We start from the raw sequence: 19,220 nt of genomic DNA, 5'->3' as shown, positions 1-19,220 counted from the left end.
GCTTAATTCAAGCAGTGGGCAGCTACTGTTGTATGTTTTAAAGATGAATCAGATCCAGAGGCTAACCTCAAAGACCTCAAAGTCTGGAGGAGGAGCAAGACAAATGAGTATTCATGCCGAACCCTCATCATTACTAATCCACATTCCAGCCCATATTCATTTCACCTGCCCTTCTAATGCTCTTGCAAAACATAACACAAAACTACATTACATCTTGTTTTCTTCAGTTTATCTTCCTTTCCTTTGGATCCCATTCTTACACCCATTCATTTATCTCCTACCAAAAAACCAGAGGAAGAGCTCCCTTTCATTCCCTCAACAGAATAAAAGTCGCTTTCCAAATTCTATAGGGACAGGAAATAAATAATCTAAGATTATGAGGAAGACAGGAAACACAGAGAATGATCAACTGGAAGGAACAGAGTCTGGGTGAGGCCACCCGGATTCAGATAAGCCCTGGTTATGTGACTGCTTAAGTGAACGCCAGCAGGCAGGGCCGAATTAGGTCTCCACGGGTCATCCTGACACACATTTCACAGCGTTATTTTCCAAAATGGTTCTATTGGGGAGAATTCGGATGTGGAAACAATCTCTTATTATACAACCCATTTGCTTTGTAGCTTGATCAGCAGAGACATGTTCTGCACCCTACGCTCCCTAATACTAACCTGAAATTTTTTCCTTTGTGTCCTGTCTAAAGATCCTTTTTCTGAATTTCGTCCTGTTTCCAGGATTGGCAATGACCAGATGAGGAAACAAAGGAGAGAAATTGCAGAATTACGCATCTTCTCCATGAGATTTTTCCCTCGCTGACCAAACACTGGCTGAAAAAAATCTTTTTTTTTTTTTTTTTTTTGTCCCAAAGATTTCAAAGCATATCCACATCTCATGCAAATGTACGAAGATATTTGACTGCCCTGGGAAACAACAGCTGCCTGGGCCCTACTGGCAGGCAGTGATTTGAATGGAACATTTGTAAGACATCTTGCTAGCGGCTTTCAGGCCTAAGCGTTGCCATCCAAACACCAGTCAGTCCTGGAAGCACCACTCCCAAAACAGCATTAAGAACAGAGTGTTCCCTCAAACACTGGATTAGAGAATAATTTTCTATCTTGTTGATCCACTTCAAGGATGAAATAATCTAGTAGCACAAACTTGTACAAGTCTATTCCAACCAGTGCTTGAAAAAAAAAAATTGAGTTATTGGATCAAAAGTCACGTAGGCATTACATGGCAGTGTAAGAATTAAACTGAGCTCTGCCAGCTCCCAATTTGGTTCCCATTGGAGGACACCTTGCTGATTCAGTCGCTTCCACTTTTTCCATTCTCTCCTCTGCTTTGGCCATCTATTCCTCCACTACTGGGGAAAATCGTAAGTAACACTAAACCAATGAAGTTAACCCGATCTTATTGAAATCATATTTATTGAATGTGTGTATTCCATGGCATTACATGCCAGCCATTACTCAAGGAGCTCTAAATTTATTGTTTTTTTTTTTTTAATATTTATTGTCTTATTTAATCCATCCAACAGTCCTTTGGGGCAGGTTTTATAATGCTTATATGTGGCACTGAGGAATGTGAGGCTCAGGAATTTAAATAATTTGTCGAATGTCACACAAAGAGTAAACAACAGAGCCAGAATTTAAATCCAGGCCTTTTTCTGTTTTGTTTTGTTTTTAGTTTTACTGAGGTAAAATTAACAAATTAAAAATTGTATACATTTGAGATGAATGTGATGGTTCAATATGCAAACTGTGAAATGATTACCACAATCAAGTTAATGAACATATCCATCACCTCCCATAGTTATCTTTTTTTTTTTTTTTTAGTGCAGTGAGAACACTTAAGATCTACTCTCTTAGCAAATTTCAAGTATAACAAGTACAGTATTGTTAACTATATGTACCATGCTGTACATTAGATCTGTAAAACTTACTTATCTTGTAACTAAAGTTTGTACACTTTGACCAACATCTTCCCATTTCCTACCCCTGGTCCTTGGCAACTACTGATTCCATCATCTGTTTCTGTAATTTTGACTTTTTTAGGTTCCATATGTAAGACAGATCATACAGGATTTGTTTCTCTGTGTCCGGCTTATTTCACTTCGTATAACATCCTCCAGGTTCATTAACATTGTCACAAACGGTTTTATGGCTGAACAATGCTCCATTGTGTGTTTACAATATTTTCTTTCTCCATTTACCTGTCAACACTTAGGTTGTTTCCATAGACTTTCTTATTCCAAAAAGCACATCCCTCAGCCAGAAGAGCTATTTACTTCTTATAGGGCCTTTCTTTAGAGTCCAATCTATTTAATGGGATGGTTGTTTGTCTGAGGGAATACCAAAAGTATGGAGGGAATACCAAAATGGAATGAAGATGAGAAATGTTCACGTCCCCAACTTGTTGTTTGTTTTGTCCGAGACAGCAATGCAAGAGCAGGTGAAAATGTGCTGCAGTGCAAAGGAATTTGCTAGACTTGTTCCATGCAGCTAGCTACTAGATTTTCCTAAAGTTTCCTAGTCAATCTGTTTCCTAAAGTTAAAACCACTTTAAGAATGATTTAAATTCTCATTTAAGTGAAGTACCTTTGGATTATACAAGATCCATCCAGATATCTGTCTCTAATTGAAGGATTTCAAAAAGCATATTTTCATTTCTCATGTCACCTTTAAAAGTTGCCAACTAATTTTGAGGGGTGCCTGGATGGCTCAGTCGGTTCAGCATCCGACTCTTGATTTTGGCTCAGGTCATGATCTTCCAGTCCGAGAGTTCCAGCACCACGTCAGAATTTATATAGATATTTTATATAGATATTTTCCCATAACTAAAGAAGAGTATTCTTTAGTGGAGAGACTATTTGCAGATATTCCCAGGAGTGACAACAAAGGAATTAGAGAGACAGTGATATGACTGGCAGTGTTTTCAGACTATATAGGAATCTTGTGAAATTGGCAGGGTGGTATAACCTGGGCAACAGAAGCCACAAGCAAAACAAGATCTTGTATTCCACCTGCCCCCAGGAGGATAAGAGAAGCATGACCCTGCCCTCCAGAGACAGAAGTAGTCTCATGGTTTAGTCATTCTTTCATCCATCCAACCAGCCATCCGACCATCAATCCATTTAACAAATGTACCGAGCATCTTCTATGTGCCAATTCTAAACTGAAAATATAATGGAGAAAAATACAGAGATGGACCCTAGCCTCATGAATCAAGGGTGACATTAGGTCCCAAATTTAAGTAGTGGTTCCTCTTCTTTAAAAATTTGTTTGGGCGGCCAACCAGCCCTAGAAAAGTCTAAGTGGTATGCTTTCTCGTTGGACAAAGTTTTTATTAGCACTTGGGAGCATCGTTATTTGCAGAACATTGCATAAAGCACTGATGACAAGCTCAAAGAATTCTGAATTCAGGGAGAGAATGGAGGAGAGGGAAAATGGTCAGATCTGCCAGAAGCTCTTCAGAAAACTATTTGCTGGAGGACATGCCAAGAGAGTTACCCTTTTCTATAGTATTTCTGTGACTAAAATAATGGCATAGTAATAAAATTAATGTATTTCTCCCCAATTCTACTTCCTCTGTCCGTCCTTGCTTATTCGTCCTCTCTTTTTCAGACTAAGTATTTTGTCTCTTTGAAGAATTTTCCTGGCTCCAGTCGGACTTTTTTTTTTTTCTGTTCCATGAGATTCAGCTTTATTTACAGAATGTTGGTTTTATGAGTTCATAGTATTATTTTACTGGCAGCACTAATATCCTTGGTCTTGCCAGTAAAGGAAAAAGGCAAAGGGGAGGAGAATTAGGCAGTACCAGCCCTGAAAACGTAAACAGAAATCACTTTCTAGGACAACAAAGGGCAACGAAATGAGAGACAGAAACCTAGCCAGCTTCACAGCACAGTGCTGACCTCTTCGTTCTGTTCGTTTAAGGGAAGATCCTTGAACGGATTCTACATCTCAGATTCCTTAACTGCCATAGCTTCCTGACCACTGAATCCCTGTCTCTTCTTAATTTGTCTTAGCTGAACTAAGTGAAAATAAATGCTTGTCAAACTCAGACATGGGAGGGGCATCTAGGGAACCATGTACAGAAATGTCTGGGGAAAGGCAGAGAAGCCTGGATATTAGATACACTGAGCTTCTGGTTGGGGACAGCTGTCTTCCCATATAGATCATCTCCTCTACCCTTTTCCTTCCCATTAAAACTTCAATATTTCAATAAGATAGCAGATGTGAAGTAATAATCATATAACTATCCAAGCAATATTATCATGTATCATATAGGTATGATAATCAGTTTTTATTCATTATGTTATTTACTTTTCATAATTATCCTATAAACTGAATGTAATTATCCACATGTTATATATGAGAAAATTAGGGCTCAAAGAGGTTATATATTTTATGTATATTTTATCCAATGTCATACAGTAACTTCATGGCAGAGGGTTATTTGATTTCATAGAAACACAGGGCTATTTGATCTCAAAGAATATGACTTAACTGCTGATACAACCATGCAATATTCCCCAAGGTTCTGACACCTGCTTAAGGAATTCTGTGGTCGCATGTACAGGGATGCATGAGTCTAAAGTCTCAGAAATAAAGATAAAATTATAAAAAGATATACATATTTAAAATGCTGATTTCTTCAATGTCTTTTGAAATTTAACAATAAGAATGAAAGATTTGCATATCACCACTTACACCTGCGTAGTTAAATGGCTCACAAAATCAGAGAAAGGGATGAATTTGGTATTGGAACCCAAATACCCCATGTCTCTGTTCAGGACTCTGCACACTAAATTGTCCAAAGAAGCTCTAACTCAAATATGCTGCTTTCCAAAACCTTTCAGCTTACTTTAGAAATCACCAAGTCTATGAACACTCATGTTTGCTGACTCTCATCTGACATTTACTCTGGTTTGGTATAAGAATACAGGTTCTGCAATGACGGCAAAGTCAATTTCTACGGTTACTTCAACCCCAAGCAAAACTGGAAATCAAGGTTCAGTTTACAACCTGCTCCTTCAACGCAGAGCAAAATAGAGAACAGCTTCTGTGTCTCCTGTCTTGGCAAGACATGAGGTTAGGAAAGTTTGGCCATTTGCTCATCAGACTCCAGTTGCTGCTTCAGAATGAGGTGTGAAGGAAAAGTCTGGCAAATTTCTCCCACAGCACCAATGGCCTTAGCTGGAGGGGAAGGAATCCCCTTAGATCTCTTCTACTGGCATCCCACATTCTGGTTCATCCTTGTATTCGCCTTTCATTATTCCAACTCTAAAATGCTCCTTCCTATATTCAGGAAACTTACAACAGCAAGCAATGGACCCAAATAATCTGTAGGAGTTGAAGGAGATTTGGTGCCTCACAGGAAGAGGAGCCTTGCAGGTAGGACTGGTGAGCTGGGATGTAAGGGGGAATGAGCCGATGTCTCTATGAAGGAGGTAGAAACAAAGTACTTGTGTAGTCAACATCTGTCAAGACATGAAGGGAAGGGAGAGGATGATGGCTTTGCTTGTCAAATTGTAGTACACAGGAACTTGAGAGCACAGTCACAAGTTGTGAGAAATAGTTCGAAGGAAGATAGAATACTAGTTTTAAACAACAGCAAATGATTTAACAGAAATTTAGTAAGCACAACAAGAATATTAGCTATTAATTTTAAAAAGAGCTGGCAACTTTTAAAGCCTTTTTTTTTTTTTAGTTTATTTTATTCATTTTGAGGGGGTTGGGGGAAGAGGCAGAGAGAGAGAATCCCAAGCAGGCTCTGCACTAATAGAAAAACGTCTTTCATAATTATCTAAAATCCAGATACAAGCTGGAGCTTCATGTAGTCTAGTCTTTACAAGATATTTCAATGAAGAAAATACAAGCTAGCAACCAATGTTCATTAAAAACTATTTTAAGGGGTGCCTCGGTGGCTCAGTCAGTTAGGATTTCGGCTCTTGATTTCAGTTCAGGTCATGATCTCACAGTTCTCATCAGATGGAGCCCCAAGTCAGGGCTCTCAGCACAGAGTCTGCTTGGGATTCTCTCTCTCCCTTTCTCTGCCCCTCTCCCTGCTTGCACTCATGCTCTCTCTCTCTGAAAATAAATAAACATTTTTAAAAAACCCAATTTTAACATTTTCTGGTAGTTCTCAATCTTTTAAAATCTCAAACAATCTTATTCATAACCAAAGCAGCTCTTGTTTGTCTTTTCCGATGTCTCACTTTTAATTTTTTTTAATGTTTTTATTTATTTTTGAGACAGACAGAGCATGAGCAGGGGAGGGGCAGAGAGAGAGGGAGACACAGAATCTGAAGCAGGCTCCCGGCTCTGAGCTGTCAGCACAGAGCCCAATGCAGGGCTCGAACTCACAGACCATGAGATCATGACCCGAGCTGAAGCCGGATGCTCAACAGACTGAGCCATCCAGGCACCCCTCTGATGTCTCACTTTTAATGTCTCACATCTTACAGCTGCCTCAAAGCTCTTCTCTCTGTGACTCAGTCTCTATCTAAAACTCGCCTACAAGGCTCTTCTTATTTCTCTCCTTCCACTTTTTTCTACCTCCATTTTTTTTCTCCCTCTCTCTTCTTTCCAATGAGTCAATCTTGATCCTTTCCAATACAAAGCCCCCATTGAGTTCCCCATTGAGTTAGCCCAATCCTCTTCATAAAAACACATAACTGGAGTTGGCACATACAAAATTATCTTTGAGACAGGGAGTGGAATGGGAGAAGAGAAAAAAGAAGGGCTCTGAATTCTCACACATGCTATTAATTTTTACAAATTATATAAAAATGGTACTTAGCATAGGAGAACCCATAAATAAATGGAAAACAGTAGACAGGGAAGATGAGTGACTGGTGAGAGACCTTTTCCAACAGAAAGTAAGTGTTAGCCTTGCAAAGAGCAAGAAGATAAGGAAAAATGCTTACAAATTTAGAAATCCAGTGGAAGCAGTGATGAAAAAAACTTGTGCGGAAGAGGTGAAGCTTAAATTGGAAAGAGAAGTGTAAGATTTTCACATTTGGATTCAGAGGTGTAAAAATAAATAATTGTGATGTCAGAAGGCTGACAGAGCACAGTTGGAATCTGGCCAGAAAAGACCAAGCTAATGTGCATTACAAAGCACGTGTTTGTACAAGTGCACCAAGAAGCATAAAATACCTAGGAATAAATCTAACCAAAGATGTAAAAGATCTGTATGCTGAAAACTATAGAAAGTTTATGAAGGAAATTGAAGAAGATATAAAGAAATGGAAAAACATTCCGTACTCATGGATTGGAAGAATAAATATTGTCAAAATGTCAATACTACCCAAAGCTATCTACACATTCAATGCAATCCCAATCAAAATTGCACCAGCATTCTTCTGGAAACTAGAACAAGCAATCCTAAAATTCATATGAAACCACAAAAGGCCCCGAATAGCCAAAGTAATTTTGAAGAAGAAGACCAAAGCAGGAGGCATCACAATCCCAGACTTTAGCCTCTACTACAAAGCTGTCATCATCAAGACAGCATGGTATTGGCATGAAAACAGACACATAGACCAATGGAATAGAATAAAAACCCCAGAACTAGTCCACAAACGTATGGCCAACCAATATTTGACAAAGCAGGAAAGAATATCCAATGGAAAAAAGACAGTCTCTTTAACAAATGGTACTGGGAGAACTGGACAGCAACATGCAGAAGATTGAAACTAGACCACTTTCTCACACCATTCACAAAAATAAACTCAAAATGGATAAAGGACCTGAATGTGAGACAGGAAACCATCAAAACCCTAGAGGAGAAAGCAGGAAAAGACCTCTCTGATCTCAGCCGTAGCAATTTCTTACTTGACACATCCCCAAAGGCAAGGGAATTAAAAGCAAAAATGAACTACTGGGACCTTATGAAGATAAAAAGCTTCTGCACAGCAAAGGAAACAACCAACAAAACTAAAAGGCAACCAACAGAATGGGAAAAGATATTTGCAAATGACATATCGGACAAAGGGCTAGTATCCAAAATCTTAAAGAGCTCACCAAACTCCACACCCAAAAAACAAATAACCCAGTGAAGAAATGGGCAGAAAACATGAATAGACACTTCTCTAAAGAAGACATCTGGATGGCCAACAGGCACATGAAAAGATGCTCAACGTCGCTCCTCATCAGGGAAATACAAATCAAAACCACACTCAGATATCACCTCACGCCAGTCAGAGTGGCCAAAATGAACAAATCAGGAGACTATAGATGCTGGAGAGGATGTGGAGAAACGGTAACCCTCTTGCACTGTTGGTGGGAATGCAAATTGGTGCAGCCACTCTGGAAACCAGTGTGGAGGTTCCTCAGAAAATTAAAAATAGACCTACCCTATGACCCAGCAATAGCACTGCTAGGAATTTAGCCAAGGGATACAGGAGTACTGATGCATAGGGGCACTTGTACCCCAATGTTTATAGCAGCACTCTCAACAATAGCCAAATTATGGAAAGAGCCTAAATGTCCATCAACTGATGAATGGATAAAGAAATTGTGGTGTATATACACAATGGAGTACTGTGTGGCAATGAGAAAGAATGCAATATGGCCCTTTGTAGCAACATGGATGGAACTGGAGAGTGTTATGCTAAGTGAAATAAGCCATACAGAGAAAGACAGAAACCATATGGTTTCACCCTTATGTGGATCCTGAGAAACTTAACAGAAACCCATGGGGGAGGGGAAGGAAAAAAAAAAAAGGTTAGAGTGGAAGAGAGCCAAAGCATAAGAGACTCTTAAAAACTGAGAACAAACTGAGGGTTGATGGGGGCTGGGAGGGAGAGGAGGGTGGGTGATGGGTATTGAGGAGGGCACCTTTGGGGATGAGGACTGGGTGTTGTATGGAAACCAATTTGACAATAAACTTTATATATTGAAAAAAAAAAAAAAGCACGTGTTTGTAGCTGGAAAAGAGAGAATTCTCTTTAATTCTGGAGATAGGGTGGAGAGGAGGTGGAGTGTCCTACTCATTTTAGAGAAGCAACATTGGAACTAAACTTGCTTCATATCAGGTAAATTGGGGGTTAGTAACTGAGTTGAGTACATATAAAATGCTACATGAATAGGCCACGGCTAGTTTGTTTTCCCCAAACAAGCAATGCAGTAAATGAAGTAAATGCAATGTAGTAAACTAGCTTTTGCAAATATAACAATTTGAATGATTTCTCTTGTAAAAAGGGCACTGAAGTCAACCCTGAGAGCAAGTTTGTGATTTCAACTTTTTTTTTAAGTTTATGTATTTATTTTGAGAGAGAGAGAGAGAGAGAGACAGAGAGAGCACACAAGTGTGGGAGGGGGGGTGGGGAGGTGGGGAGAGAGAGAGAGGGAGAGAGAAGAATCCCAAGCAGGCTCTGCACTGTCACACAGAGCCCGATACAGGGCTCAAACTCATCAGCCATGAGATCATGACCTGAGCCAAAACCAAGAGTGCTTAACCAACTGAGCCACCCAGGCTCCCTGCAAGTTTGTAATTTAAAGGGGGAAACAACCACCAATCTTGTGACCAGAAATCATGATGGGTTTTCTTTATCAGTGATAAGCATACAGGGATAAGACGTCTCCTTTTGAAGTCTTCTTTAAGATTTTATCACAAAGAATACGCCTCTTAATAGGAATAAATCTGGAGGGAAAGCCTGAATTTTATTGGTCCTTCACAACTCATGAATCCTTCAGATTATAAGCGTTCTGAACTATTTCCTTTAACAGGGAATCCTAAAAGCTCTTCAGAGGGGGGAGGTTGGGAAGGAAATCCATTCCAATAAGACTAAAAGAATGAGGCTCCACCTAACTGTCCATCACTGCTCCTTGAAAGAAACTATTATTGAAAACTATACCACCCGCTCTCATTCCCAACCCTTTTGCTGTTCCAGCCCGAGTCAGAGTTCCTGCAGCTTCAGCTCATCTACAATCTGCTGCTCTGTGACTCAAGTCTATCTGTCTTCCAGGAGGACTCTTGGGTACCAGGCAGCAGAGACACATCTTGATAGAAGAGTTTTCTAAATTTCCAAGAAGAAGAAGAAAAAAAAGCTCTGCCTCCAGGATAACCAGAGACACCAAATTACAGTCTGTCTCCTATAAAAAAAGAAAAGAAACAGCATTTCTGCTACTGAAGGTATAGTGGAAGTGTGAGTTTGTGAGAATCTGTGTTTGAGGATACATGACAGCTAAAGAGCAAAGCGAATATACAAGAAGCTATTACTTACCTCCTTAGGGACGTGTCTTGTTTGTCTCTAGATCCCCCAGAGCAGCTAGCACAGTAACCAGCCTCTCACCTATCACTCACGAAGAGCATATTGGATTAGTTCATTATCAAGACACTGCCTTCAGAAAATAAGAGATGAGTACCCTTTTATCCTCACTGCACTTTAGATCAGTGATATCCAGCCTAAGAGAGCCTCAGGGCACAGGTTTGGACTCAAGTCACAAAACTGGATGGGCAAGTTACGATGGGGCCAAGGGAGGAAACAGAACCCATGGCATCACTGGGCATCTCTGCCGTGCTGAGGGCTTGGAAGAATGCAAAAAGTTGCGTATCACCGGACACATGCCAAGTGATCCAGAATTGACAGCTCAACCTTACTGGGAAAGTAAGTCTGTATGAGAACCAGTTTATGAAGTGGAGTCCTTTGCCCTCAGAATCTCTCGTCCAACCATCAGGGGAGCGAGCAGAACACTGCAGCTCTGTCTTCAAACCAGACTGCACTCAGGGCCAGGAGAGTAGATCAGAGAAGGAATCAGAAAGGCAAACACGTGTTTGTGGCAACTCCCTTCTCTGTGGAACTTTGTCCAGATCTGGCCCCAAATATAGGGTGGCCACAACTTCTGTCTCAGGGCAGCATCCTGCTACAGCACAGTCAGGTCCAGGAGTGAGGGAAAACTGCCCACCCAGAGTAGATAATATCTGGAAGGAATGAATATTTGGGAAAAGTCCCAGTGTTAGTTTAGGGCCAACCAGTCTCCACCTTCTCTGGCCCCCTCCCACTGGTTCCTCCCATTTCAGCTGCTCTAGTTCTTATAAAAACTCCACAGCCTTTCACAGACAGCCTGCAGGAGCCTCTCTCCCCTCTGCTGCTGCGCAAGCCAGTGAGACCAACCCACAGGACCACAGAGACACCATGAAGAGCCTGCTCCTTCTCTCCATTCTGGCTGCCTTGGCCGTGGCAGTTCTGTGCTATGGTGAGAAACCTTTCTTCTGCCATGCTTCTGGTGTTTCTTTCCTGTCTCCGATTTCAGTTTACTTCCATTTTTTCCTCCCCCTCCTCCTCTTCTTCCCCCTTTCTCTGATATAATCTTAAAGTATCATTAACTTAACATTTCCCAAGCCCTGTGGACACTGATTCATTCCATCAAGTGTTTTTTGTTTTGTTTTTTTTTTACATACTAAATATCCAGACTTTCATATACAACTTGACAGGCATGTCCTGTCTCTGGTAAGTCACTATTCACCTAGACACTTCACTGTTTCAGAAAGAAGATACGAAATTCCCAGCCCCTGAGTTCTCATGTTTAGGGATGTTTACTTCTACGTTGGGAACTGTTGGTTAAAGGTATTAGTTAAATCACTCACCTTTAAGAAAATCAGTTTTCACATGAAGTGTTAAGTATAGCTCTCTCTGCAGGGACAAGACAATCTCCTAAACTTACTACATTTCTTCAGTGAATTGATCTAAAACCGAAGTTTTACATTTAAAGAACCTCAGAGAAAAATAGACGGTATAATTTCTATTGTCCAAAGATAAGTTTCACCTGGTTTCTCTATGTTGTTAATTATATCTGTGTCTGATCAAAGCTTATGAAAGAAAATCCAAAGCAAGATTATTTTTGATCAGTCTTATGCTTCAGTTATCTGGACATCTTAGATGTTCTTAAACCTAAATCATACTAATAACCATCTGTATTTCTTCTCACTCTTGAAATTATTCACATGGTTTCTGTATCAGAGGATTTGGTATTTTCATCTCCTTTTTAATTTTTTACATAAAACCACTTGCTTACAAATATAAACCTCTTATTGCCAAATTTACCTGCAGCACATGGGAGAGCAGTGGAAAGAAGAAAACTTTTGCCTTGGCATCGTCTCAGTTCTTTCTCTGAACTGGCATCACGCCCAGCGTGAGTTGTCCTCTGGAGCCAGTGGTTTTTGTGCCTGCCAAGTTAACACAGGTCCTTAAGAGGCTTTAGGAACCTCTTAAAAACCTGTCTTGGTAAAGCCCAACTGACCATCTCCCCAGTCTGCCTGGAGGACGTTGGCTATTTTCTGGACCCTTCTGTCCCTTTCTCAACGCTGCTCTTAGCCAGGTCCCAAATTAATCAGAGAAGATGCCTCTCTGGAGATTTGTGTGCAACATCGAAATTATCTTATTTCACTAGCCTGAGGACCTCATAGCCCTTGAGAAATTTCAGTCAAGGCCGTGACGACTAGCTCCTTCAACATCAGCAAATCTGAAGTGTAGAGATAATTACACCAAGGACAGAGCTAGAGACACAACTTGCAAATCCAAAATGTCTGAAATTTGTAATAACCACACTGCTAAATATATTCTTCACATCTTTTTGACTCTTTTCTCTCCTTCCTTCCCCAAATGCAGACCATTGTCATGTCTGATAAATAACAATCAAATGAATTTTTTTTTATTCCAGAATCTCATGAAAGCATGGAATCCTATGAAATTTGTAAGTGAATATTTGACTTCCTTATTTAAATCTCATGTATTAAAGAATCTCTCTCCCTAGTCTTAAATAGACAAAATTGAGGTAATATAGGGAAGAGAAAGAGGGTCTCGTTTGGAAAACTATGTTTAAAAATCTAATGACCGTAAAAATCGCCAGACGAGCAATTTTTTTAAGCTTGAAATAGCATAATATGGCCTTGAAAGTGCATTTGACAGAATTGGAGCCATAAAATCTCACTTGGAAGTTTTAAGTTGGCACCACATCAACCACACAGATGGAAAACAAGGAGTAACAACAAATGGCAGAGTAAAGAATTAGAGGCCTAGTCAGCTGGGAAACCGCAGTCATCAGCATTACGTTGAATGTTACTGAATATCTGGACTTTCAAAGACTGAGTGTGGGAAGAAGTAACGTAACACTCTCGTTTTCAGTTTTTCACTATTTTCATAACATTGACACTTTCCATTCCCAGTAATCAAAAGTCATGCTTTACAAGCATGTCCCTCCTCAGGACAGAGAGAATTTCTCCTCACAGGAATTAAAAACACACCGAATAGGAACACCAAAATTGAGAACGGCAAAATGATTTCCCAAAGGGGAAATAAACAAACAAATTACTGTGGCCTATGTAATAAGTCTCTAAGATACATACACTGCTTTCCTTTGATCTGGCAGTTTATGAAATCGGCTTTATCTTTCCCTTTGACTTTTGTAGATCTCTAGTTACATGGGATGCATGAATTAATGAGTTTTCAAATATATATGTGTCAGGGACTATTCATGGAAATATTTTCAACTACTGTTTCCCTAAAACTATAATTATCTTTTTTTTCTTTTAAGATCCCTTCACTAACAGGAGAAATGCTAATACTTTTATATCCCCGCAACAGAGATGGAGAGCTAAAGCCCATGAAAGGTGGGTAACAAAACTTGATGGAAAGAGGTAATTTTTCCCAACAATCGGAATGGAATGAGAAACTTTTTTTTAAATCATATATATTATTTCTAATTGTGTCTGCTAAATCAAAGAATTTAAAAACAGTATACAGAAAACAACTGAATTTCAAGAAGACTAGTTTATGAAAGACCCAGAAAGCAGAGGGAGGGAGAAGGAAAAGGAGGACAGAAAGAAAATTTCTATTTTTATTAAAAAAAAAAAATTACTCCTGTCCCACCTTTCCTCCCTGTTAAGTATCTCTTAATATTGGGATGTGTCTCCTATATTTTCTTATTCTTTTTTCCCCTTTTCCTTTTTAAAAAAAATTTCTATTATGGTTCTCATTTGGGGCCTCTTTTTTTTCCCCCCACTTTCTAGGATTAGAGAAAGGACCAAGCCCACCTATGAGATCAACCGGGAAGCCTGTGATGACTTCAAGCTTTGCGAACGCTATGCCATGGTTTATGGATACAATGCTGCCTACAATCGCTATTTCCTACAGCGCCGAGGGGGCAAATGAGATTGGAAAAAGTCTCTTTCTTTCCAGAGCCTGGTGCCTGGTTTTGTATTCCTTTGCAGTAGCATCACTGAACTATATAAACACATACAAACTGCTTATTTCTTAAACGTTCTTGTCTGGCTGCAGCCCTCCTCCCTGCCCCCAGATTGATAAGCAATGAAAGCGCAGCGTAGTGAAAGTCAAGAAGGACTTAAGATGTGTAATTATTACAAAATAAACTGCTGGTTGGATACTTTCATTTTGTGAGTCTGATTTCTTCCGGCAAAATGCTGAGATATTTAAATCATGGCCCACCTAACCCAGGATATGAGATTCTGTTAATCATGTTCTAGTCTTGATTAGAAACATAACTGCATAGAAAGAATGAAACTTAGAAGGCATAAGTCACCCAGCCATAATTTGTCTAAACTCTACCTTGGGACTGGTGCATGATTGCTTCTTAGTATTTCCAGGGTTTTCAAGCATTATAGATAATCATAGGATTTTCCTGCTCCCAAACTTTTTAAGTTTTATTTATTTAAGTAGTCTCTATACCCAGTGTGGGGCTCAAACTCACAACCCTGAGATCAAGAGTCACATGCTCCTCTGACTGGGCCAGACAGGCGACTCTGCTCCCAAACTTTAAATGGTCCTAAATCCTTCCTGTGTGGATTCCAGGTTCTATCTTGGCTCATCACCCTCATCATAATTTCCTGAGTGTTATCATTTCTTAAGATGTCACAGCTTTGACTCTTACTTAGGCCAAGAAAATGTTTGCTTTCACAATCACCAGAGATTTTTTAACAATCCAATCATGGAATTTTGGAGCCAGACAATATGCTATAACTCACTTAAGCCTGGTTTGTCAATGAGGAAATGAGACTCCAGAGTCTCCCGCTTGGTAGTTAGAGACAGGACTTCTCAATCCCTGTTCAGAAATTTCTCTTCTTTGCCATGAGAACTTGTTCATGCCCACCTTTATCATCCATTCCTTTTGGTAGGCCCACTGCCTTCATGTCTTTAGTGGATGATCTTTCTAATCCTTCAAAATCCAGCACAAAACCCAAGCACTTTATGAAATCAGTAATGATTAAATCCACCCACTTCCTATCACACCACTCGAGCCAGTGTCTAGCCCTTGAGGAATATATGTAAAGAGTCAAGTACAATAATATTATTCAATTCGTTTAAAAATTTTTAATGTTTATTTATTTATTTTTAAGAGAGAAAGAGAGAGAGAGAGAGAGAGCACAAACTGAGAAGGGACAGAGAGACAGGGAGATACAGAATTTGAAGCAGGCTCCAGGCTCTGAGCTGTCAGCACAGAACCTGACACAGGGCTCAAACTCATGACCCGTGAGATCATGACCTAGCCAAAGTTGGACACCTAACCGACTGAGCCACCCAGGAGCCCCTATTCAATTCATGTTTTGATCAAAATTTCTTTTTATGTATATTTTCTTGGCTAACGTTATGGTAAGAAACTGTAATTTCTTTTCTCTCTACAGACTTGGTACTAAGTTCTGTTCATAAAGGGTTTTCAATGAAAGCTGTATAAACACACACTGACTAGTCATGCCTGGGAGGGATCCCCCAATTTTGTTACATTCATCATAATAATGTGCGTTATATAATTTAAACCATCATCATATAAATGTAACGACGACTGTTTTATCATTTTCTAAGCTATTATGCATGTGATAACTCATTGGGTCTTACAATAGCCCAGAAGATGAGTAGTATTTATTAGATGGTAAAATTGAGACTCAGAACAGTAACTTTCTGAAGACATTGTAGTGAATGCCGTGGTGTATTACTCAAGCTGAGATATGCCCCTGGCCACCAGATATATTGACAGCTGATGGTTCCCAGCCAAGGATTTGAGTACAATTCCCTACAGACCTCTAGAGCTGTCTCTTCTGTGCATCTCTCTCCTCTCTGGTACTCTTCTCTGTGATCACTAGCTACCTTTCTGGACTCCCAGCTCTGTCTCCTCAATTTAGGAAGGCCATAAGGCTTTGCTGGGTTCTATTTTCTGTTGTATGTTCTGAAAAGTCTCCAAAAAATTGGGGCAGTTATAGGACTCATCCTCATTTGCATCAGTGTCAAGGAGTCCAAAATAGAGCAAAATATAGGGGTAAATGGGAATAAAAAACTAAAAGGGACAAATTGAAAACAAATGGCAAGATGATAGACTTAAACCTATCACACTAATCTCATTATACATAAACAGTCTAAATGGTCTAGTTATTTTTTTGCTTTTACATATGCTATAGATCCTATAAGACAATTTTGTTATTTTTGCTTTAAAGAGTCAATTATTTCTTAAAAGGCTTAGATAATACAAAAAATATCTCATACATTTACCCATGTAGTTTCCATTCCCATTGCTCCTTGTTCTTTTGTATGCATCTAGATTTCCATCTGGTCTCATTTTCCTTCTGCTTGATGGACTTTCTCTAACATTACTTGTAGTGAAGGTCTGCTGGATTCTTTAAGTTTTCAAATTTTGCCTTCACATTTGAAATATGTTCTCACTGCATATCAAATTCTACATTGTCAGTTTTTTTCTTTTCATTCTTTTAAGATGTTCCACTGTCTTATAGCTTGCATTGTTTCTGCTATAAATCTGTTGTCACTCTTATCTTTATTCTTCTATAGGTACTGTCTTATGTCTTGCAGCTTCTAAGGTTTTTCTCTCATTGGTTTTGACTAAATTGATTATGCTGTACCTTGGCGTGGTTTTCCTTATTTTTTTTGTTCTTCAAGTTTATTGAGCTTCTTAGATTGCATTACATTTTATTAATTAAATTGAATCAAATATCAGTCATTGTTTCTTCAAAGATTTCCCTTCCTTCACTCCACTTCTCCTTTGGAGACTGCAGTGACATGCACTTAAAGTTGTCCAGGCCTCCCTGTTATTAATTTAATTTTTATAAGCTTTTTTTTCCCTCTGCGTATTTCATTTTTGACAGTTTCTTTTAATGTGTCGAGAGTGTATTCAGTTATATTCAGTAATATCTAATTTACTGTTAATCCTATCCAGTGCACTTTTCATTTTAGACATTACAGTTTTCATCTATGGTAGTTTGATTTGGATGTTTTCTTATTTTCCATATCGCAACATTTTAAACATCTTAGATACAGTTAGGATAATTTTTTTTTAAAGAGAGGGAGAGAGTGCAAGCAGGAGAGAGGGACAGAGAGAGAGAGAGAGAGAATCTCAAGCAGGCTATGTACCCAGTGTGGAGCCCAATGGGGGGATTGATCCCAAGACCCTGGGATCATAACCTGAGCCGAAATCAAGAGTCAGACATTCAACCAACTAAGCCACCCACATACCCCTGGATAACTATTTTAATGTCCTTGTTTGCTAATTTCAATATCTGTGTCACTTCCACACTTGTTTTGGTTGTTTGAGTATTCTACCTTTTATGGATCATAATTTCCTACTTCTTTAATTCCTGGTAATCTTTTATTTGATGCCAGACATTGCAAATTTTATTTTTTTGTGTGTGTGCTGGATATTCCTGTATTTTTATAAGTATTCTTGAACTTTGTTCCGGGAATAAGTTAAATCACCTGCAAAAAGCTTCATTGTCTTAAATCTTGCTTTTAAAATGAGACAAACTCAGTATTTAGTCTAGGCCAATTGCTTGCCCCACACTGAGAAAAGATCTTCTTAGTGTTGCACCCAATGTCCCATGACTGGGTGGTAAGAATAGGCAATAACCCCAGCCCTTAGTTAGTGCCAGCCACTGTTCCCTCTATTCCTCTTGGATGAGTATTTTCTTATATTTATGTGCCAATCAGCTCCCTACTACATATGTGAGAGGTGTCCTCAAGATATCTGGAGATCCCTCTCTCTGTAACTCTCTTTTTTCCAGTATTTTGCCATGTAAACTATAACCACCATATTCTCCCAGGACTCTCAACTCATCTCAACTCAACAAGTCCACCATATTTCATTTTGGTCCTCTGTGGGGGACCGGGCCCCGGTGCCAGGCTGACACCGGGTCAAGCAATGTTCCCCGTTGACTCAAGCCAACCCGGTGGTTCCCCCTCCCATTCATGTGGGAGGCCGGGCCCCGGAGCCAGGCTGAGACCAGTCGAGCAACGTTCCCTGTTGACTCAAGCCAACCCGGTGGTTCCCCCTCCCATTCCCCCACTTCCAAGGGCATACGAAAGCCTTGTCAAGGCTGAGAGAGTTAATTCCTGAAGCCTGTGGTCTGCAGGTGTTGGCAGTAATGCTACCTCCCTTTTTCTACCCCGAGTCAGATAGAAACAAACATGGGAATTGTGTTTTGCTAGCAATCTTATCAACAAGGTCTTGTGACCCGTCTAGAAAATGCACAAGAAACACAGAACTAAATGTTTTAGTTGGCAGCGATTATGTGAAACCTGTTTATTCTTAGAATGACCTAACCCATAAGAGTCTGGTTATAAAAGATTGTGTATAGCAACAATAAAGCCGTCACTTGGGCCATCAGCCCAGGGGACCCTCCTGTTCCCAAACTTTCTCTTCTCTTCTCTTTTCTTGCATTCCCCTACCCTCAGGACCCTGACCTCGGTGTTTGTCGCGCCGGTCGCGACAGTCCTCCCTCCCTGAGCCATAGCCTGAAAATTCTATTAAGGCAACAAGCTGAGGTAATGACAGGACTCACTTTGTTTCTCATCTCTTAGGGATCACCATCATCTTTCATTAACTGATGCCCAGTGTCCTGAAAATCATTGTTTCATATGTATTGTCTGTTTTCTTTAGTTATTTATAAAGAGAGAGTAAATTGCCTAAAAGCCCATTATCAGACAGGACTACTCTGAATAGTCATCTCAGCCTGAGTTTTCTCATAGAACTGACTGAGCCATTTACTAAAATTGTATAACAGCTCAAATGTTCACTCTGCCTAGGCCTATGTTCTTCACCCCTCTCAGGCTGTACCCAAAAGTACTCCCTTATAAACCATCTGCACACAAATCTCTGAGTTTTAGAGTTTGTTTCCCAGGAACCAAATCTATGACAATCAATCAGATGGTAAATAGTGGGACCAGGGTTTTCAAGCTCCAAACCTCTTATCAATTACAC

At 39.7% G+C, this 19,220-nt stretch overlaps 2 protein-coding genes across 2 annotated transcripts in view; one reads left to right on the top strand and one right to left on the bottom strand.

Annotated features, from left to right (window-relative positions):
• PDE6H (phosphodiesterase 6H) overlaps nucleotides 1-19,220 on the bottom strand; it is a 180,169-nt gene that overhangs the window by 92,118 nt on the left and 68,831 nt on the right. The window lies entirely within an intron of this gene.
• LOC123591539 (matrix Gla protein) lies at nucleotides 11,052-14,396 on the top strand. Its single transcript, XM_045465975.1, has 4 exons — nucleotides 11,052-11,204; nucleotides 12,669-12,701; nucleotides 13,542-13,617; nucleotides 14,017-14,396. The coding sequence occupies exons 1-4, from the start codon at nucleotides 11,144-11,146 to the stop codon at nucleotides 14,156-14,158; spliced, it is 312 nt and encodes a 103-aa protein (XP_045321931.1). The 5' UTR covers nucleotides 11,052-11,143; the 3' UTR covers nucleotides 14,159-14,396.

Source organism: Leopardus geoffroyi, chromosome B4, assembly GCF_018350155.1.
Source record: "Leopardus geoffroyi isolate Oge1 chromosome B4, O.geoffroyi_Oge1_pat1.0, whole genome shotgun sequence".
Classification (NCBI taxonomy): Eukaryota; Metazoa; Chordata; class Mammalia; order Carnivora; family Felidae; genus Leopardus; species Leopardus geoffroyi.
Note: the sequence above shows the minus strand (reverse complement) of the source record. Positions and strands in the feature narration are given on the sequence as shown.